This window comes from Fistularia commersonii, chromosome 18, assembly GCF_037954325.1.
Source record: "Fistularia commersonii isolate RoL2024-O1a breed Wild chromosome 18, RoL_Fcom_v1.0, whole genome shotgun sequence".
Taxonomy (NCBI): domain Eukaryota; kingdom Metazoa; phylum Chordata; class Actinopteri; order Syngnathiformes; family Fistulariidae; genus Fistularia; species Fistularia commersonii.
Genome location: NC_141301.1, coordinates 1,920,081 through 1,943,306, shown reverse-complemented (window position 1 = coordinate 1,943,306; position 23,226 = coordinate 1,920,081). Strand labels below are relative to the sequence as shown.

General features: G+C 49.1%; 1 protein-coding gene across 1 annotated transcript in view; it reads right to left on the bottom strand.

Moving 5' to 3' along the window:
* cntn5 (contactin 5) overlaps positions 1-23,226 on the bottom strand; it is a 119,742-nt gene that overhangs the window by 60,381 nt on the left and 36,135 nt on the right. Inside the window, exons 3-5 of the mRNA XM_086164245.1 lie at positions 7,520-7,732; positions 3,720-3,843; positions 3,410-3,585 (exon numbers count right to left, since the gene is read on the bottom strand). Of these exons, the coding sequence (XP_086020371.1) occupies positions 3,410-3,585; positions 3,720-3,843; positions 7,520-7,732 (513 nt within the window). The remainder of the gene's footprint in view (positions 1-3,409; positions 3,586-3,719; positions 3,844-7,519; positions 7,733-23,226) is intronic.

Below are 23,226 nucleotides of genomic sequence, written 5' to 3'. Positions count from 1 at the left end.
GGGACGGCAGGTGAGTGCTGGGGGTCTTTCGGTGACGTAAACACAACGCGTGGGAGCGTCAGGCACCCAGATCAAAAAGGGGACGCGGGCGACCTATCGTATCCATCCGCCGGCTGCGAGCGCCGATCAATATTAATGGTCTGGTTTTTAATAATGCATGAAGAGCGCGACCATCAAACCGTCATCAAGTCAACATATGTCCGGATGAATTTTTTAAAACCCGGAGACGCGGTGATGAAACGTGAGGCAAGCGCTCGGCGCGGAGCGTCCGCCTCGGGATCCACCGACGGCGTCCCGGGACCCCCGGATGCGGAGCGGCGCGCTAGCTCGGTTAGCGCGCGGAGCCTGGCGCGCGGCGGAGAGGCGGAGTCTTCTGGGAATGAGAATGAGATCAGAGGCTCCTTCAAAGCGACAGCCGGGTTCAAATCAAACGGAAGGGGGAGCAGAACCCACCTTCGCTGAAGAGATCGTAATCTGAGATCCCCCGCAACTCCCCTGAGGCTCGCGGGGCCGTGAGACGAGCGCGACCCCGCCCCCGAACAGCCTGCGGCCGCGGCGCAACCGGCGCGTGAGTAGCATTAAAACACCACTCTTGAAATTTTTTAGCGTTGATGCTACGCGGATGCTAATCCCAGATTAGCAGAGAATCCGAAGGAGAATGTTTGTTCCTGCTAGCGCGACAGGAAGTGACGGCTCGATGATGAACACGAGTCTTGGCGATGCTAAGCTAGAAGGAGCGCGGCGAGGGATTCGGTATTCGGGCGTGAACTTTCGAAGCTACAACGCAACGCCGCTACGGAACACCGCATCCGAATGATTAGCGTTACGGGCGTCGGGCGGTATGGCGGCCTCGGGTGGAGGAGGTGGTGATCGGGCGGCTTTGTGAAATTTTACCTCTGAATCCATCGTAATTATACTATTTTTATTCATTTTTATTTATTTATAACACATGCATGACTTGTTTTTGACCTTTTCTTTGCCGCACAATCTTATTTAATTAGCATCTATTCTGAGGAGAAACCTTCAGTTAGCATTTATTATCACCTTATTAACAAAAGTGCAAAAAAAAAAATAAAAAAATTACATAACTGCCCACAGACGGTGGAAGGCTAGGACTCCTTTCCAGAAAAAAAGTGAGAAAATAAAAAATATATCAAATCCTGGCTCTATGCATGCGATGAATAATGCTTTGTCGACCCAATGGCGCGCGCTTGGCTAAAAATAAGACGCCGCCGTCTCAACTCCACGCTTCGGTTTAAAACCGGCGCCTACACTGGAAGCGGACCGGCGCTCCGTTCGAGGCGGATGTTTACATATACTGAATATATTTTCTTTATATCGTGGGAGTATGATGAGAGTGCGCCTGTGAGTTTCAGTGTTTCCCATCCGGTGAAGGTGCCGTCCGTCAATTCCAGGGTTCATCACTTTCCGCCAAGAGACTTCACAACGCTTCCTGCGAGAAGATGTTCCTCCGCTTGAACACGGCGGTCATACCGGGAGGGTTTATTCAAATCAATCCCTACTCTTTGAAATCCAACAATCGCCCCTTTGGCACCTTCGGAACAACTTGCAGGTCCTAGAAGGTCTTCAGGACGTCGGTATTCAGACAGCATAGGAGGCAAGGACCTCAGGTCCCAGAACTGTTTTAGCTCCGAGTCTCAGGGCTTTTTTACGATTCCATTGCGAGTCATGTGACGTAAGTGCTTGGCGATTGGTGGAACTCTTTAGCCACGTCCATGATGAGGTACTCTTGGGAAGAAATGGAGCGAAGAAGAGGTTCAAGCTCTTCTGCCTTGCAGAGCCTCAGAGGGGTTTCGCAGAGCTTCATCAACATTCTGGCCGGAATAAGTCCAGCTAACGGCTAACGGGCTTCTTCACGTGGCGAAGCAGCTCAGGGAGAAGATAAAACGCTTCAACTCATCTGATGGTCCGTGATTATTATTCCCATCATGTAGAACATGAACGCAGTGGCAGCTTCCAACTCCGGGTCGTCCGTGTCGTCTTCTTCTACTTCTTGGTGGAGACACGTCGCAGACACTTGCGTCACGCCGGTCCCTACCGTGGTCCTTTATGGCCCGAGGCAACTCGAAACAAAAGTTCTTCTGGTGCATGGAATGAACCGGAATCGGACAATTGGTAGAACTTTTCTGTCAAAAAGCGACTATCGTAAGCATTCTGGCCAAGGAAGACAAATTTTGAGAGAGGAGTCAAAGAAGCACGTCTGTGGAGGTTCTCGGTCATCCAGGTGTAGTGACTTCTTGTCGAATCCTTCTTGTCTTGGCAACTGGGTTGAGTTTCTTCACTTGAAGATGTTTGAGAGGCTTCTTCGGTTCTAGTGACCTGTGGGGAGTTTCCCAATATGACTGCCAGGGTTCTAGGCGGGTCTAGGTTATGGTGGCTTGTCGTGGAAATGGAGAGTTGATCTGCGGACACTAGGCATAGGTGGGTTGTTATGCAAATGGGGTGTCATTCGTTGGAACAAAAGAGCAACTTTGTGGGGTTACCTGGACTGGAACGTGAAAAGGAAAAGCTAAACAAAAGAGCGAAACCTGTTGGGTCACGTGAACTGAAGCTCATGCGGACGTTACAGGGGGGCTGGTTCTGGTGGTGGGTCTTTCCTGGTTGTTTGGAGGAGCACCCTTGGTGCTTGGCAGATAAATTTCGGAACTCCCCATGGGTCATTCGAATTCAGGAAGCCTCTCTGATGGGGGGTCAAATGTCTACAAGTGAAGAAACTCAAGTCCAGTTGCCAAGACAAGGAGATTTCCACAAAGAGTCAAAGAAGCCATTTTCTTCAAACTGGAATGAGCATCGCCAAAGAGAAGAAGGGGCTCTGAGATCAAGACAGATCCACACACACCAGATCCATCTGCACCCTACAACCTGCCTGGAGAGGTCCACAACCCAAACCAGCCTCTTGGCGACTTCTACCTGCGCCTCAGCCATGGCGAACTAACGGACTTCTTGTATTTTACGCAGTCTACACATTAGCCTTACAATAAGCCCTGTTCAGATTCCAACTCAGGCAAGTCCCCAAACTCGTACCTTTGTTCCGACTGCTGAGAAGTATTTCCCTGGTGACTCTCGTACCAACTGCTAAGCACACAGGGGGTAGACATGGTACCTCCTGGCAGCATGAAACGCCCCCAGGGCAAACAAGGCACACTACGGTTGTTGTTCCCGAGGCAACCGTTGACAAAATCAACAGTGTTCTGTCCCTGAAGGCGTGGCGCCCCTCGTCTCCCACGCGCCGCCACCGACCGGGGTGACGACTCATTTAATATCCGCACGTGGGATGCATCAAAGCACAGTCGGCGGTAAGCCACGTAGGCGGCGGCGCGCATGTGTGTGTGCTTGTGTCTCGGCGCCTCGTGACCCGGCAAAATAAATGTAAGAATCTAATACTCACATGCAAACTGCAGGTGAGCTTCCCGACTCAGAACGGTCCCGACGGCGTTCTCCGCTCTGCACTGGTACTTCCCGTAGTCCGCCGTCTGGCTGGCGTTGGCGATGACGAAGTTTCCGTCGATGAAGCCGTAGCGGTAATCGGCCTTCGGGTCCACTTCGGTCCCGTTGACGAACCAGCTGGCGGGCAGAAAGACGAGCGGCGGGTTTATTTGTTTACGCCTCCCCCCCCCCGACTCGATGTGCGATGAATGACATCCTAATGAGGCTGGAACGCGGGGGTGCAATCAAGAGCGACGGATCGCGCGTCGCACCTGTATGTGGGCGGCGGGTTCCCCCGGGCCTCGCAGCGCAGCAGCACTTTGCTATCGCCGGAATCCAAGGGGAAGATGGCGTCGTCTGGTTCCTGGATGAAAACAGGCCCGAACTCTTCATTTTCTGCGAGAAGACAAACAGAGATACACGACGGAGATTGTAATCATCCCAGCCGGGTGGCGCGCCGTCTCCCGCTGATCTCCGCGGTAAAGAGGATGATTAGCGCGATGGGATCGGAGCGCAAACGCCGTTTCCCGAGACCCGGCGGCGTTCGCCAAAGAGCCATACCGTTTTGTCTTTTCCACCTCCTTCTAAGAGCTCGTCCTTGGGGATCCTTCCTTGTTTTTTAACCGTCTCAGTCGGCATTCACGCGCAAAATCATACACCGATGACGCCACAAAAGGCGCAAACGGAACAATCCGGAGCAACTTTGCGGGGTTCGTTGTTTCGCAAAAGGACTTTTCAACATATCGGATAAGAGGAGCCAAGAATCGAACCTCCAAGCTCCGTCGGAGGGCTGCCTAACTCAAGCTGCATGGAAATGCTAGAAAACTCAGTTTGACACCATGCCTGTAACACATTTATTACCCATGTAGTAAACATGTAATAGAGTAGTAAAGGCAGCGTGCATTGAATTATAAAAATGTGATCGAGGTGTTTGGGGGTTCCTCCATGTCATTTTAACAACCGGTGAAACCTTCGGTTTCGCTTTTCACCGGAAGAGTAGGAGGACACAGGATTGTCAGGTTAAGACGGAAGGAAAACACTGGCGTATCGGCGCCGTCTCAAAAACACTCTGATCCAAAATACTGTCTTAAAATACGATGTACACACACCTACACACACACTTACGCGCACCGAGGCGAAGGCGATGGAACGCGCGTGATCGAACGGTCGTCGATCTTGTACACGCCGGTCCTGTGATCGAACGTGACCCCGAGCAAAGAGGAGGCTGGTGATCGATCACAAGGTAAGCGATCGGCGGAGGCGGAGCTTAACCCGGACGGGTCAACCGTCAATCATACAGTCATTCGCAGCGAAGGACAAGTTCTTGGGTGAAGCCGCTGACCGCCCGCTGGCTGAAGACAGCGAGCAGAGAGCGAACCCAGGAAGGAGAAGATGGAAAAAAAACCCGGCGAACGGGAAAAGCAAAGCGCACTTTGCGGTCCCGTCACCATGGCAACGTCATTAGCAAAACCTACGGTCAAGCTCCTCGGATGACGACTTCAAGCCCGAGCCATTTACAGCCCATCATCTGACCGTTATTTCATTCATAAATTAAAAATATACGGTTTGAGTTTCCATCAAAGTGATCGAAATAATTGATACCAGATCCGAAAAAAAAAAAAAAAAAAATCATATTTATATTTATTTCCCTACTGGGTTTAATGTGTTCCTTATGATTTCAGCCGAGGAGTGACGGGATAAAGTGAACGTCGCGAAGAAGAGGCAATTTATTATGACTCGGGGCAGTGTGTGTGTGTGTGTGTGTGTGTGTGTGTGTGTGCGCACGCTTGCATGCATGTGTATGTTCAGATTGGCCAGTTTTTTTTTTTTCCATCCCTTCATCTGACAGAGCCTGACGAGTCAAGCAGGTAATTAAACAGGCTGCCGCCGCGCGCGAATCCAACGCTCGCCGGTTATAAGTTGTTAGTATGGAAACGTCACACACACACACACACACACACACACACACACACAGGCCCGGATTCATAAATCACCGCCTCTTTTCCCAAGCTTTTTTTTTTTTTTTTTTTAAAAAAGAAACATGTTCTGAAATCTATTAATTTCCCAGCGCTGTCGTGAAGCATCAATCACAAAATAATTTAGGGAGGGTAAGTGGGGGGGTGATTTATGGCAGGACGGGTGTCAGACTGACTCACCGTCCCCCAGCTGATGTTTATCTCTCTCTTTTATTTTCCTATTTCCCATCTACGCCCCGTAACCCGCAGGACTCGTGGCGGCCCCGTGCATCTCCGCGCCGCCGTGTGATTTCCCGATTCGCGAAAAAGACGAACAAGAAGACGCCGCTTCGCGACGTGCCTCCGTCTTACGGAGAAACACGCGGCTTATAACAATTTTATTACCGTCGCTGTTTGCTTCATTGTTTTGGTTTTTGGTTTGTTTTAAATCCTAGCTTACATTTGATCCGCGCCGACACGATGACGCGCTCACTGGTCCGGGGGTTTTCTGCTTGACGGGTCCCGTCGTCGTGCTCGCCGCGAGCGCCCCGGCCTTCCCTCCCTCATCGCCTCCTTGATCTTTTTGCTTGGAAATAAATAAAAAAAAAAATAGAATAAAAAGAAAGAGCCGGACGCTCGCAGCGGGGCAGGTGGATTCTGCGCTCGGCTGCGAGGCTTCAAGGTTTTTTTTTTTTTTAACGAGATTCTGTTTTCAAAGTGTCTTATAACACGTAACACGTGAGTTTTTCTTACAAAATCTAAAATGCTCTTAATTGAAAATAGCTTTCTTTCAGCACTAGAGCAGGATTCGATTGTTCAAATGAACCCTCCCGACGCATCACGCCTCCCTCTCTTTCCCGGACAGCGAGGCTTCGGAGTAATGGCTGCTGTCAGCGCAGGGCACGGTTGTGGAAACACAGCCGGTGGGACTTTGGACGATGTTGAGTGTTTATTTTTTTATTCATTTAGTTTTCAAAATCTGCTTCACCGGCTGCTTCACCCACTTGTTGACGGGTGAAGCCCGAATTTAATTCACTTGTCATTTTTACGCGCCGCGAGCCAACGGGTTTACGTCCGGAACGGGAGATCCCATGATCACGAGGACGAGGAGAAGGAACTGTTTGGTGATCATTATCGACACATTTAATCCGACTCCGGCCGATCCCGACTGTCATTGGACGAGAGGCGGGGCTCGCCATTGGACCAATGAAGAGACGTACAACAATTCCCCGGCTCGTTCCCACGTCAGATAGACGCTCTCCGGAAATCTCCAGGTATCACTCGTCTGATGCTGACTCTGCTTGACAAAGCACACGAGAATACTTCAAGCTGTGCTGTGCTGATGCTCGATGAAAAATGCTAACGGAGCTGCATCCTCCCTTGTCGCCAAGGTCACTGAATCAAAAAGCATTTCTACTCGCAGGCAGTCTCGGTTGTAGTCGTAGTATTAGCGGCAGCGGTAGCAGAAATATGAAATCCTATCAAAAAAGTGCATATCGAACAAGATTAGGGCTCCAAGACGACGTAAATACTTGTAAAATGTAGAATTATAAGCGGTGATCTAAGAGTACTAATCCCTGATGAGGTAATGACTTATTTACAGATATGCTTTCAATGTATTTTGTTTTCTATTCTCGTCGCCAGCGGCGGGTTTTACCCTCTAGAATGATCCACAGGAATGCAGATGACTGACGCCGTCTCCGCCGGCGGGCAAAGATATCCATCACCTGGACGGCGTCGACCCTGACGGGGAACGCGGGGACTCAGCGCACCGCTCCCCCCCCACGCGCTGCGCTGGCAGCAGCCATGATGGATGGGCAAGCTTCATTTGAAGACCAGAGCTAAGCTGGCACTAAAGCCCACACAAGGTATGGGCATACGGGTTCGACGCGCACCCGGGGGCAGGAACGGCCGGGTGAGAACCTTCGTAACTGACCTCCCGTGGCTTTTGGCTAAACACTGAGGTCCACGGGGTCAGAGGGGAGACCGAAAGCCAGAGATAATTAACAGGAAAGCGCCGCAGAAAGGAAGCGAGCCCTTGCAAGGCGCAATAATTTACCGACGTCCGACGCGGATGAAGTTAAAGCGCAACTTCTTAGCGGCGCTAGTGTTCATACCTTCGCTCCTGTAGTCCTCCTGGGAGCCGAGGAGGCTGGAGGCCGACTCCGGGCGGCTCAAGAATCCCGGCCAGTCGGGGGTCGCCGGCGCGCCGCCGTAGTGCTGCCGCGGCCTGCCGCTGCGCGAGCCGTGCAGCGGCGAGGAGCTGTCGGCTTTCATTCTCAGGACGGCGGCGTAGGACACGGGCCGCGCCGCCACGGCTCCGGCCAAGTCTGCGATGGGGAAAATCAAGAAGAACAAAAGCGACGATGTTACTCCGATGTTAACGTGAAATGAGTCAACAGATACTGACAGCTTTGGCCCCCGAGAACAAAATCTAATTCAAATACGTCGTCAATCTGGATGACTCTGAAATAGGCATCGCGCGGCGCAGGAATGCATCAAAAAGAAGAAACTGGGATAAAAGGATTATAAACGGTGTCGGGATGATTCCTTTGAATTCCTAACGTTTCTCAGAGGTCTATAAGCGAAGGCGCCGCTTTCCACGCCGCCGTTTTTTCACAGGAGTGAGATACAGACGCCTCAATCTGACACCTTTACCCACGGCCGTCTCTGGGGTTCCGGAGGTTTTCAGGGGGGGAAACTGAAGCCGAGATGCGGACGTTTAAAGCGACACCCTTGTCGAAATGGGAGACTGCGGTCGCAGCTGCCGCCATATTGTCCGGCTAATTGCTGCCGCCCGGATCAACGCAATTACAGACGGTGCAGATGCTGAGTTGATGCGGTCGAGGGGGGTAAAGATGGCACCCGCTCCTCCCATTTCGCTGATGCCGATGGTCCCATCAGTCCAGCGCCCTTCATGTTGTCGCAGTTACCGGTATCCATGGAGACGCCTTACGGTCACCTTCAAGCGCGTCGCCCCGAAAAACCAGGCTACCGGAAGCTCAGATGGCGAACCAATCAGAATCAAGGGTCGCCGTCGCCATCTCCATGGCAGCGCGCGCATTGGCGCCGTGAGAATATGCGCATGTATTTCCACCCTACTTCAATATGCAGCGATAATTGCTAATTAACAAATGTGGTTGTCATCCAGATGTGCGAGGCATCATGTCAGGTGCCTGAGCGATCCCCGCCCCCGTCCTGCCTCTCAAGTGTGGGCGCCGCAGAAAAATGCAAGGAAAAGACATAAATGTTAAATGGAAGGAGTGGGAGAAGGTAGAAAGCGGCGGCTAATGAAATGCCCGCCAGGCCCGGACGACGCTTCATGCTAATCTCAGTGAAAAGCGGTTCAAAGCAGATATCCGATGCGCCGCTGCGTCCCTGCTAAGCAGCTGGTTGTCACTCAGGAGTCGGATCTCAGCCCGGCGTGCGTCCACTGTGGCCCGGCGGCATTCGGAGAGGTCACCGGTATTGAGAATCACAGAGTCGGCGCCGGCGTTCGCGAGCAGAGAAAGGGGTGAAGTCAGCGGGGAACGGCACGGCGGCGAGGATCTCCGGCGCCGTCTTACCGCCCGACGCGGAACGTGATCTTTTGATAACCGTCCCGGTTTTGTCGTCTAAGAAGATTCTCAGTCCTCCGGGTAATTGTCAGATCTTGTTCCGGCATCTGGACTTAGTTTCTCTCCTCATGAATGTTCCTCCTCTTCATCCCGGAGGCTTCTTCTGTTTCTGGTTTGTACCTGCTGGGGCCGGGGTTGGAGATAACTGTGGGTCAAAGTTCACGGAGTCACTGGGTGTCTTGTTTTCACAGAAACCAGGTTGAACGGGATTGTTATGCAAACGAGTGCCGTTTGGGGAACGAATGAATCTCAGAAAACCCTCGCGAGTTGGACTCTGAAAAGGAAACTGGGAAGCTAAGGTGTACCGTATTTTGCGGACCATAAGGTGCAACACATAGAAGGGCAATGAACGGGTCCATTGTCATACATGAGGCGCACCGAGTTATAAGGCGCATGATGAAACGTACGGTATACAAAACTAAACAAAACGGTCGAACTTATTCATCCCATTTATCTCGCTTTGTTCCTTCGGGATATGTTTGGTCTTCTTTACATGGCGCAGTTCATCTGCTCGCTCCCTCCACTTCCATACCATTGATTCATAAATGTTGAATTCTTTTCCCATCAACTACTGCGTGACTGATTGACTTTGAATTCTGCTTCGTCTCTTAACATCATTTGTCTTTTTTGGGGGGTCCTCACACACACAAATGTACAGTAATATTATCTTGAAGCACAGTACGTACCGCTAGTACAAAAAGTAGCGGAGGTAAGCGGACTACGTTCTTTTCTCTGATTAGCTCATGGTTGGCGGTGATAGCGGACACCTGAAGTTAGTGCGAGGTCGGATAATCGTTATATTCCAGTGCTACATAATTAGTGAAAATAGCATGGACTATTTTGGAGAAAATATAAGGATTTTAAGTGCGCCTTATAATGCGAAAAATAAGGCAAATTGTGCCAAACCAAAGAAGCCTGCTTGTTCACTTGGGCCTAAAGGTTGTGTCCTTCCACTTTGACAAGAATGGCCTCTTTGACCCCTCCCTGGAACCACATGTCTTCTCGAGCCAGAATTTGGACATTGCTGTCACATTGCAGTGCGACCCCTGTCCTTCAGGTGTAGGTGGACTGTGGAGTGCTGACTAGAAGAGGTGGTTCCTCCGGTGTAGGGCCGTCCAGTTACGCTCCATCTTGTGTCTTGGTGTTCGGTCCTTAGGTTGCATTTGTTGTGCTGATTTCTGTATTTTTGGATGCTCCTGAGCCACCTCTCTAGAACTCTCTGGAGAACCATTGTGTAGTTCTCGCTAGGTGTCCCGATTCTTTGGAAGTGTAGCGGTACCTGAGGCGGCGGTTATAATTCTCTTGTTTTTTTAAATTGTGAAGCAGACAAGGCTAAATCTATACACGATGCGGGAGTGATGTTACCATTCACGGTGTGTTAGAAAAAAGAAAAATAAATATAAACGCTGCTCGCTTGGTGCTCGGCGGGGGTTCTGGAAGGGCAGTTAGCGGGTGGTCTGGCCCTCCAACGTGAAGAAGTGAACAAAACCCAGGAATAATTACAGGCCCCTGGGGACTTGTCAGCTGCAAAACAGTTATCAATACAAGGAGGGGAGGCAATTACTGCGTTCCATATGATAGCGAGAGGCTAAAAATAAAAAGATGTGCGTGTCTTTGGGTTGCAATTTGGTTGAATAGGTCTGGTTATTTAATGTATGCATCTATGGGAGGCCATTTGTTTAAATGGGGTCAGTTATGCTCATGCGATCGGTGTTGGGTAGTCATTTGGTTGAATGGTATGCTAATGGGTATGCTTCTTGGGGTGATGATCAGGGTTCCTTATGCTAATGTGTGCGTCTTTGGGAGGCGATGGTGTCAAATGGGGTACGTTATGCTCGGGTATACATCACCGGGTGGCGACTGGGTTCAACTGGGCTTGTTATGCTAATGACTACGTCATTGGGACACAGTCAAGACTCCGGGTAGCTCACCTGAGGAGCAGAGGGACAAAGGCTAATGGGGGGATTGTTGTAAAAACAAAAATGTCCGTTCATTCACCCGCGTTGAGGCTCGGACAGAAATCACCTGGTGTCAGTCGTGGACCAATCCAGGCGAGTCCGAGGGTGCGGATAGTTCAGCGGGCAAGCACGAGTTGACCTGTCTTGAGAGACAGTTGTACATGTGCCGGTGGTCCAGTGACGATCTGGACAGGATGAGATCTCTTCACAAGAACATCCCTGCATTCTTGGAACATTGCTGTCTTCGGAAGAACGAGAGTCCTGAACCGAAGCGGTTGTTTACGTCTCACCGATGTGGAGTCCATCAGCAAACAAGGCACGCTAGACTTCGTATGATCTTTCCTCAACTTTCCAAAGGCGCATTCTTGTACCAGACGCTTCTGAAAGCGTCTCGACCGCCGTTGCGACTTCAGCTGCTTCCTCCTTCGGTCGCCAAACCGACGCTCGACGAGCGGCGTCCTCATCATCGTCATGACCGAGCTGGAAAAACCTCGGCTTGGGAAACAAAAACCGAGCAAATCCGGCAAAATCCCAGAGGCGGCCCGGAGGTCGGCTGCCGGGCGACCGCCGCCAGCGCGGCCATGTGCAGAGGTGGAAGGAAAATCGATTTCTGCTGGGATTGTGTATCTTTATCCTTTGAAAACTTTATCACATTCAAAATTGATTTTTTGTTTTCATTTTTTATTTTTCCCTACACCATTAATAACTCACTTTGGATGGAGACGTTCAGGGGCCAGATGCAACACACACACACACACACACACACACACACACACACACACTTGTCTTCTACTTAAGTGTTTTGCTCCTCAAACTGATAACCGGCATGTTAACAGATGCAAGCGGAACGGCGGGTTTGTTGCCAGGAGACTAAATACGTGCGTGTGAGGAGTGCAGTCGAACCCCGCGGCTGAAAAACGAAATCAAATAAAATAAAACAACGAAGCTCTTCGGAAAACTTGCAGCCAATTAGATCAGTAGGTCAGATATACCTTTATTCTGCCGTCTCCGCCGCTGGTATCGCACACAGGGGAGCCAATCACAGCCCGGCGCCGGGCTGAGGGGCGGAGCTAAAGGACCTGTCAATCGCAGGGTTAGCGGTTTAAACCAGAGAAATGTAACAAATCGCCCTCTCACTCATCCGTCATCTACATCGGGTCGGGAGCCAATCGGATGAGTCGGTCTCAGGCCCCACCGATGGAACCATCCAATCGTGCGCTCGCTTATTGACAGTATTTAGGAACCAACTGACCGCTTTGTGCAACTCAATCCAGAGAACTCAGGGAAAAGAACCTGGATAGAAGTCTTGCAGGAGAACATGGGAAAGAACCCTTTCATTGGAGAAGCTAGCTAGCATGCTAGCTTGCCAATTTGACGGTTTACCCTGCGGCTATCGAGCCTCTGGCAATTTTTGGATTCTGACCAAGAGTCCGTTGATCGGAGGCTCGAACCTCGCACCTTCTTGTTACCTCATCAACCTTCCTGTTTTCGCTTCGGCAACTGTCTGGAGAACCCAAAACGTCACTACCGAGGGATTTCTGCCGAAGCCACGTTCCACAGCGGGATCCCCGAGAAGAATTTCAACCCAGCCGAGCATCGACGAGGAAACTAATTGGCAGTTTACTCTGTATTTTCTATTTCAAATGAAGTGACGTTGAATCAAAAAAGCTAAATGAGAACTGAATTAATGGCTCTAATGAACCTAGCACATCTGGATTGACAATAATAATAACAATACAGCTGATGTATTCGGTTACAAAAATGAGCTAAAGAGGACGTAAGAGCAGGGATATCCGCCAAAATAAAAGCCAGACAATTCGCTTTAACCCCCCAGCGCCGCCATTCTCCGCCACTAGCTAAATTAAATTTGGGGGCAATTGTCATCTCTTTAACAGGATCAAGTTAATTAGCGACGAGCCCTCTCTATCTCTGTCGTCGCTGCCCTGCACGGCGGCCCGGCGGCCTCGTCTCCAGGCCCCCATGACGCCGACAGCTGGGCCTTCATCAGATAAAACAGCTGGAGATTCCCTGCTTCTGGACCCTGCGCTGGTTTTAAAAAAAATAATAAAAAGAAAGCCTCAGTCCGGGGCGCGCATGAAAATGAAAATACAACCGCTAGCACAGGCGATAATGTCACTCCTTTGCAACTCCTCACGCATCTGGATGAGAAGGTCCATTCCGGTCGAGCAGAATCTCGTCCACTCGGGTTCTTCTGTGCCAAAAGATCTCAAAGAACTCTTGGAACCCCACCATCTAACAGGATCTCCACGCTCCCAGGACACAAGGCTACTCGTGCTTCCTAGGCTTGAAACCTTTTGAGCTAGTTAGCGCTAGGCTAGCACCTTGTTATGTTGCCATAGGTGTACTCTGCTGTGCCATGATATCCTGCACTCATGTCCCTTCTTCAGCGCATGATAGCACCCTCATATCTTCTCCAGAGTCCATCTCGCGCGTTCCCAGGGGTCGTGGCTACACGCTATTAATGAACAAACGATTTAAGCTAATTGTCAAAATTGTTTCACGGCAACTGGATTTGAATGTCCTCGCTTGAAGAAGTTTCACTTCTCATCAAAAAGCCTTCTTCAGGTCAGCCTTTTATTGTATCATTTCAGCTACTAGCATGTAACCGTTGGCGCGATTGCTATTATTAGCATCACACTTGCTATCACACTCCGAAGGGCTGGGATCTGTCTGAGGTTCCGCGTTGCCAAAAAGGAGTTGTTTCCTCGCTTCTGTCACCTAGCGCTGGTTTGGGTCACCTAATTTTGGGTTTCGGTCGCCCGTCGGACACATTGGGAAGTGTCATCAGACAGCCGTGTTGGGAGTTGGCGCCGTAGAAATAAAAATCTGCCTGGAAAAAATACCACAACAGCGGGTAATAAAAGAGTTTTACAACAAAATTGTGTCGGGCGCATTTGTAAACCAGCCGCTTCCTTGCCACGGATTTGTATTAGGGGTACATTATCCTGACGAGGAGTCACGTGCGGAGCGTAAAAGGTCAGTCGTCTGTCTCTAAATGAATCACAGGTGCGCTAAACATGTTCCCCTTAAAAGGCCGGGTACACCTATACATTAGCAGATTGATTTTTGAATAATGCATGGAGCGAGCCGCCGTGCCTCGCGCATAAATACCGGCCCGTCTCTCTTGATGGAGCCGGGCATTAGTCAGGTGCGCCGCGGGGATACTGCTGCAGATAGATAGCATTCTTGGTCTTGAACAGGGCTGAGGGGAGGAGGGGCTACATGCCTGCTATGGAAGAAGCTAGCAGCGGGAGCTTAGCTTTGCCCTGGGCGCTTTAACAAAAAACAAGATTTAACTGCAAATACGGCAACTTTGCCGGCGTATTTCAGTCCTCGAAGACGTTTCGGGAAACATAAATCTCACACATATGAGCTACGGACACCTGGAGGAAAGGAAATGGAATAAAAATGATGTAGCGTAGCTGCACGTTTAGCTTGCGCTGGAAGAAATAGAAGCAACTTGATGTCTTTGGGGGACGATAAAGAAGAAATGAAGAGGAAAAAATAATTGAAACGACTTGAAAACCGACGCTAAAGCGACCAGTTATTTCATCGGAGGCGCTAGCTAGCATGCTATCTCGCCGATTTGACGATTTACCCCGCGGCTACCGAGCCGGTTGTGATTTTTGGATTCGAATCAAGAGTCGGCCCGGGGGGAGAAGGTTTTTTTTTTTTTCTGGAATTTTGGATTCAGTCCAAATCCTTTGATAAGTGAGATAAAAGAAAAGATAAAAGAGAAAATAACTTTTAACCCGCTGCATCTTCTGTTGACAATCGCAGCGGTTATGGGAGGGGTATTTTGTAAATCGAGGCCGATTTCGGCTTTCCAAAGACCCCGATGGGTAAAAGGTCGCCCCAAAGGGCCGAAAGGCAAACCATCCGAAGTGTCTCCGTGTTGTTTAACGCCGCCGTATTCCAGGAACGCCGCTTTGCATCGTCTCATGTGACATTGTGTGTTTTCAAAAGGTCAACCCCCCCCTCCCGCTCGCCGCCTCCGGAGAAAATAACAGCCCGAGCTAAGGCTAAACCCTGACAAACGTAGCGCTCTAAAACCTCAAAGTCTCTTTTGTTTGTTTGACTAGCGGCGCCGCCAGTCTTGTCTGATAAGAGCACCGACCCCTGCAGATCCCGCTGATCCCGGTCTTTTCCCCGCGGGCGCTAAGACACGGGGAGAACGTCCCGCACCTGCCACGCCGCCGTTTGCGAACGACGTCGCCAGCTAGCCGCTACCGGCGGCGAGGAGGAGGAGGAGGGGGAGGGGGGGGGATGGGCGTCCGGGCCGGAGAAGATCGGAAGCGCAGACGGGGCGCTCGTCTGCAGCCTCCGGACGGCGGCGTGAAGAATTAATTAGAATAACACACAGTAAGTAGGTGAGACGCTGGCGGGGGCTCAAGTAGACGGAAATGATTAGCCGCAGCCCGCCAGATTAATGGAGACCTTCACGGGGAGATTATATTGACTGAGGCTGATTATGCTTGAGAACATTTATTCGGCGGAATATCTTTACAGATGGAACGATCCATACATCACGCCCGGGCCGTTCCAAGTGCCCGCCACCCCCGCCCTCTCACCGCTGGGATGCTGCGAGTCGCCGCCTTTTAGATTAGATTAGCAGAAGGGGGATTATTTTAGCTTGTCTCTCTATTTATATTTATTCATATTATTTTATTCATTTTTGACATTATAACGCTGACGCTGCTGTGACAAAGGAATTTCCCAGATGGGGATCGATAAGGATTATCTTATCTTAAGAGTGAATTTGATCGGACCCTTATTGGCATTGTTATTTTTAATTTATCTATGACCCCAAAAGGACGGGGGATGAAAATAACTGGGACACATGTTACAAATCAATCCGTACATGGCGTTGGAAAATGCTGCATTATATTTATATTTAGCATTATATTTAGCATTTGGAACAAATCTAGGAGTCATCACGTGCAAGAAATCTTGTGGACCGAATGTGCAATAGTTCCATTGTTCTCTGTGCAATAAATATTTTACTGTATATATAATATAATAAATATTTTACTATTTTCTTTTACAACAACCCTGACTTATGCATACAATTACTACAAGGAATCACACACATGTACTTGTAAATATACGTCACATACATTTTTGCATACCTTTAACTTTATACTTTTGGATTTATTGTGATCTTTAATGCTTTTGTAACATTTTATTTCCACTATACGTTATTTTATCCTTTATTTCCATACAGTTCTAGTTTTGTTATTCCGCACTTGTAGCAGGAGCTGCTTTCAACGAAAATCAATGAATCATTCATTTATTCATTCATTTGTTAGCTACACTGCTTAGCCTGCGCTAAGGGTCACACGGGGGAGGCGCTATCCCGGCTGCCATTGGACGAGAGGCGGGGTTCCCCCTGGACCAATCACAGGTCCTCATGTAGAGACATCCAACCATTCACTCGTCTGGGAAATGACGTGACATCTTCACAACGTGACCTTCAAGACGAACCTCCACAAACGGATACAACTGCTAGCTAACTTCCAGGCTAATCTCCCGCAAGCGAACGAATCTGATCCTCGTTTCGTCATTTCTTTTAAAGCTGAGCCGACCATAAAACATTCATCTATTCAATATCTAAGGTGACATACAACCATCTGGACGATCCAGAGTCTCCAATGAACCTCCAGTGAACATTTTTTTGGACTGTCGGAGGAGACCTTCCTGTTGCGAGGCGGAGGCGCTAACCGCTAACCGCTAATGAAAAGACGAATTTAGTGATCTAGAATAAAAGCGAGGGATTCGGGACGTTTCGAGACCCGCGGATTTGGCGTCACGGCGGCTTCAGACACGAGATTTATTTTATTTTTACTTGTTTTTTTCTTTTTTTTTTATCCAGCAGACATCCGTTCAGGCTGCGTACCGAGCGAAGCGGCCGTCCGGAGCGCCGCCTCTGAAAGGTAACGGACGCTGAGTCATCCGGAATGTCGTGACGGGACGGACGGACGTCTGGCTGACGTCCATTAATTGATCCAAAATGGGCGGCGCCGCTCTTTAAACGTCTCTCGGTGCAGAGCGGGGGTCTGGGATGGAGCCCGACGGATAAAAAAGGAGGCCGTTTATGACTGACTGCGTTGCCAATGGCAACAGGCAGGGCAGGAAGCTGCCGCCACGGCAACAAAGGTCCTCTTCTCTGCGGTGGGCCGGAGGAGCTCGTCGTCCGTTGAGAAGATTCAACCAGAATCCAGGAACCGCTACGATGGAGGATTTGGGTTCTTGCATGGGTTCTCGCTCCAAAAATGGAATTGAAAATTGTCCCCCGATTTGATTGACAGCCCCAGAGTCTGATCTGATTGGCTGCGCAACCTCTTGATAATGAGTAAGCTAATAACGGAGGGTTTTTTTTTGGTAAATTTAATAATTAGCATCAATAATTTAGATGCAGTTCAATTAATGAATGAATGAAAACTCCCCAAGGTGACTGTTCTTTTTACAACTAACACTACCAATAGTCATAAACAGAATTAACATATATATATATATATATATATATATATATATATGTATATTTATGCACTGATAATACAATTAGCACTACTGGTAAGAGTTGTAGTAGTAGGAAACTATTTAATACATATACATTTGAATAGATGCATTTTTTAAACAACAAAAGCATTCATCCATCCATCCATTCAAATCTTTGTACTTTTTAAGACCTTAAAACACTTTATAGCCTTGACTTTGACACTTTGTAGTTTTATTTGTATTTCTTATTCTCCCTCCTTCCTACTATTATTTATTATTGTTATGTGTTACTTGAAACTCTGGCACAACAATTTCCTTCGGGATAAATAAAGTTGTTCTTATTCTTATTCTTATACTGTCTGTTGTACATACATAGTATAATATATATATATATATATATATAACCATTAAATATCTATACATTTTTGTTGGATGGATATTAAAGTACATGTACAGCAAAATAGATGCCAATTTAAAAGAAATGCATTCATTCATCCATACTGTCTATTCTACATAGATATATACATATATATAGGAGAAATAGCATAGTATATTGTACTATGTATATATATATATATATTTCAATACATATATACATACATATATATAGTAGTAAAAATGTATTAAAAAATATATATACCAACAACCATTCCCTCTCTCATTCACACATGTTGGCAATTTTTCCAATCAGAATCAGAATTACTTTAATCGCCAAGTCATTTTCCAACTACAAGGAATTTGCTTTGGTTAACGCTGCTAAACAGACAACATGTAACAGGAAATAACTAAGTTAAGAGTGAAATCAAGGCGATCTTGGATGGTGGTGCAAAATGTCAAGTCGTGCAATAGAGTACGTATTCCAGAGGACCTCCTGCATGTTTTTGGGAGTGTGGGAGGAACCCGGAGAACCCTGAGGAACCTCGCTCGGAGAACGTGGAAACCCCACACAGAATGGACTCCGGTGGGAAAAAGAACGGGGTACCTTCTCGCTGCGCTAGCGCTAACCGCTGCTCTGCTTTGTCAACCCCCAAAAAAAGAATCCCCTTCATCCAGGAGGCATCTGGAGAGGTAACAAGTGCAGGCTTACCCAGCTGACAAAAAGAGAAAGAGCGATAGAAAGCGAGAGAGAGAGAAGGAAATCATTGTAATCAGGAGGATAAACCCCTGCAGGAGCGTTGGGAGGAATCGATAATCACCCCTCGGCGCTCCGGCGACTCCTCCTCCCAGATTTATTCCGCTGTTGCCCGGCACGGGTTCAGTCATTTGGGATTCTTTAACACCAAGGACTCCGGTAATCACGGCCGACCTCGGTGGCGTCGGGGAGCCGGTGACTTTTTATGAAAACTTCATACATTACTGCGAAATATTCATGGCGTGGCCCGCCGGCGTGCCGCGCATACAAATGGCGAATCCGCTCGCCGCCGCCGCCAAACGCGCTTCCGGAGCGCGACTCTTTCGCCCTTGGTGAAAGTGACTCCGTGCATCTCTTATGCGGCGCCTGGTTCCCCGGGCAACCCCGCTTTTAATATCGAGACACCTCGGAGGTAGCCGCGGAGACGCCGGATTGAAGCCCCCTGAGCGGCGGCGCGGCTCAATCAGGAGAAAAATGGCCTCCCGGGAAAACGGCGTTCGAATAAAGCCGGCGGCGGAGCGGGAAATAAAACAGGACACCCCGAAAGAGAGGAAATTTCAGAATTTTTTTCTCGGGGAAAAGCAGGTGGAGTACTGATACACTGTGATTGACAGGCTTAAGCCCCGCCTCTCATCTCACCCCAGTGTCGGGATTGGCCGCTGCCCGTCGAAGAGTATTTCCGAACTGTTTTCGGACAAAAAAGTGATTTTTTTTAGGAATTCTACGGCTTCTCTTTAAGGTGATTATCGGATCGGTCCTCTCGTTTCTCTACGACAATATCAATATGTCTTTACGGAGATGGAACGCGATCAAACTACCAATAAATGAGCTCGGACAAAACGGGAAACCGTCGCCGACAGAGACGGCGTTTATCGGCGAAGGACGTCCCGATCGGCGCGGAGCGTCCAGAAAGATGGCGGAAGGCGAAACCGATGGACGACCGACACACGGCGCTTTCGGTCGGTCGGAAGTCAAGCGAGGGAAGGGAAGTGCCTCCATCACCGGTTGGAGGAAAAAAACCAAAGGAGTCTCACCGGAGTCTCGTTTCGGTCGTAAAGTAAAAGGCGATAATCCGATCAGTCTTTTCCTAATCTTGGGATTTCGACGATATCACACATGTTTGATATTATCCAAAGTCTTTCAGTTTCGGAGCGGATGGCGAAGATGTAGGCTTGGACCACGTCCAGATAAGATCTCCTTTACTGACACAGCAGCGTAAACAGTATTATAGTACAAGAAGTTTAAATCAAACTAAAGAGACAGTTAAAAGAAAGCAAAAGACTTCCACAAATAAACAACAACAACACAGATAAGAAGGGACAACCGAAAACAAGGATAAGAAAATAAAGAGATGGAGATGTGATGCGTGAGCTAGCGGAGGCTCTGCAGGTTCCCGTGGAAATAAAACACGGCACGGAGGGAAGAAACTGCCGAAAGAATCCAGCGAGATCCCGGTCTGAGACCAATAACTCGTCTTTCGATGTGCGCACGTGTCGGGTGAAATCTTTCCGAAGTCCTCTAAGCTACGGGTAGCTTTCCGGATCCAGCGGGATCTGATCTGAAAGAGGAGGCGGGGCTTCAATCGATCGTCAATAAACCGGCGGCGTTCTGACGATCTCATCGAAAACCTCCCACCCGCTGGTGGAGGCCGGGGAGAACAAAAACATCGCTCCCGGTTGGTTTTTTGTTTTTTAATTCCGATTGCCGGATTTCGGACGCTCGCGCCCGCTGACCTTTCGACGGTTCCAATCGCACGGAAAATTAACAGATGAGGCGGCAGTTGGTGCTTTGGCCCGAATAAATCTATTTTTCTTCTGTTTTTTTTTTTCTTTTTAAATGTCGTTCGTATTTTGTTCATTCCGTCTTTCTTTTTAAGAGATAAATAAAATGTTATCGAGGCGACTCCACTCAGGGTCAACGCTGGATACAAATTTGATTTCTTTTTCCGATGCGGACTCTTCGGTAAACGTGCAAATAGAGACACATTAAGTGCAACCCTGGCGTTTTGAAAAAATGTAAAAACTGACCTTCCGGAAGGGCGTTTAGCTCTTTGAAACTGAAACCAGCCGTTGCGGCTGAAGGTGGCGGGCGAAAGTTCCCGTGCTAAAGCTTTTTTTTTTTGTTTCAGACGTGCATGTTCAGGGTCGCAAATTGAGGTGGGAACGGCCGTAGTAGCTTTCGGACGGAAAAACATCCGGCTCGAGATCAGTTCCGGGAAGTAGCCTAGGGGAACCTTTTAGTTTTAGGTAAAGACGGGTGAGACGCGCTCAAAAACAACCACCAAAGAAGAAGGAGAAGACGCGAGCACAACAAGGTAGAGAAGACGGTTTGGTCCATAAGATACGACAGTTCAGAAGAACCCCGTTAGCCACTAGCTAGCTAGTTTCAGACTTTTTTTGGACAAAATGTTAATGTTTCTCTGCGAGCCTCCCGGTAGAAGCAGACTAGAAAAGCTCGGACTTCTTTGCCGATCCGTCTTTCGATGATTCTGGATATTTTGTCTTGAGAAAACATCTGACCAGCGACCACAGTAGTTTTTAAAAACGGCACTCTGCAAAAAGTATCACATCAGCATCACGGTCGCCCTCAAAGGGTCACTGTAAAATAAATGTAACTACTCCTTAATGTTAAATAACTGAATTTATGACTCATTCAAATCCAAAATGTTACATTTGCATTCGCATCGATGTAAAACATGATGTTTACGAGTTGCTCTTTTGCAAAGCTAGCTTTCACTGCAGCAGCTTTTTTTTTTTTTTTTGGACGCGGCTTTTGCGAACACATTCTGCTGCCATCATAGTTTGGCTTTTAATTCTTGGACAATTTGTTGTTTTTCTCGAAGGCGAACTTTAGCATACTTAGCTCCCGGTCTGGTGTCGAAACACCGACGTAGATTGTACTCTTTGACAACCGACGCTGCCTCGTAAGGCAAAAGGCATACCGTTTTTTCTCCTTGATTCGTCAACGCACGCGTTTGACTTATTTATTTTAAGACAATCGGACCTTTTCAGACGTGATCGCGACGTGGCGGGCCACGATTGGCTCGCAGGCCTTCAATTTGACGTCATATGAGTTCTCCTGGAACTCAAAGGCCCTGGTTCTAGGAACTGAGGTGGTTCCTCTGCTCTCTGAGAGCATCGAGAAACATCGGAGCTCCTGGAACGGTTCTAGGAGCTGCAAAACACCAGGAAAGGGACTAATAATTAATCTAGTGCCCAATGCGAACTTAATGACTTGCTTTTAAAGAATAAGCATAAAAAGAGGACGATTTTGTCCCCGACAGAAAGCACGTCCAACCGTGAACTGCGGGAGAAGACGGCCGAGGCGGCGGTAACGAGGCGGGCCAGCCAATCACGACGATGGCGATTCCCTGGGTATAAAAAAAAAGAAATCAATGGGCAGGATTGATTCAACTGGAACCAATTAACTCGGTTTGTAAACTTGATAAACTCGAAGGGAGTCTCGATTAGCTCAATAAAGCTCCGGTCACGACTTGCCGGCGCCTTCATTTGAATTGTCCTTCATCCATTCTGTTTCGAGTTCCCCTACGGTTACGTGACTGGACGGGCTTTATGGACCTGAGAAGAACTTCGGAGGTCGACGGCGCCGCCAGGGTTCTCCTTTTTGGCGCCTGCATGACTTCCTCATGGAACAACTCACAAAGCAAACTCAGATCTCCATCGGCCATCCCCTGGTAGCCCCTGGTCGTCTTTATCCCGTTTACGACGACGTAAACGTAGCGTTGCTTCTTCGCTGAGTTATTGCTTATCGGAGGCTTTCCGACCCCCCCCTCCCCCGCCCGGGATGTGGTACGGTCCAGTTCCCCGTCCCCCGCCGGGCGCCGTCGTCCCCGAGGAACATCGTGGTGAATTTCCCAGCGGGGATTTAGCGGCATTACAATCTTTATCGCCCCCTCGGTCGGTCAATAGTTGCCCCCCCGGTGAACAAACTAAGCTAATGAGTTACCCCCCCCAAACCGCCCCTCCTCTTGCCCCCCCCCCCCCCCCCCGCCCTCGCCGCCGCCCACCATTAAAACAGCATCAAAAAGACATACTGTTTTAATTAACCAGCTTCTTTTGATGTCAAGAAAACACACAGAAAAGGCTCAACAAGAATTATGACAGGAATTCCATCCCCCCGTGACTTCCGACCCCTGACCCCTGACCCCTGACCTCTGACCCCAAGCATTAGGGTCTGCTTTGCTTCGAGCGCCACCGAGCGACTCTCCCCCTTCCAGAACTTTCGGCTCTCTTAACTTTCCGTCGTCAGCACAAATCGGTGGAAATGAATAATTAACACGCCGGCGAAAGTGCATTCCTCACTTCAACTCCGACCACCACACACACACACACACACACACACACACACACACACAGGATTGCAGTCCAGAGCAGGCAGGAAAAGGGGGAAGCGATAAATCTCTCCCCATCCCGGTACGGACGCCGCAACCTCCGAAGGCGAGCAGCCGGTTGGCGAGCCGGCGCCGCCAAGTGAGTCACCCGACACCCGGAGCGGCTCATCTGAGCCCGTCAGCTGCCGCTTCGGCTAATTCACGCCAAACGCCGTCGTTTTTGGCCCCGGCCGCATGACTCAAAACG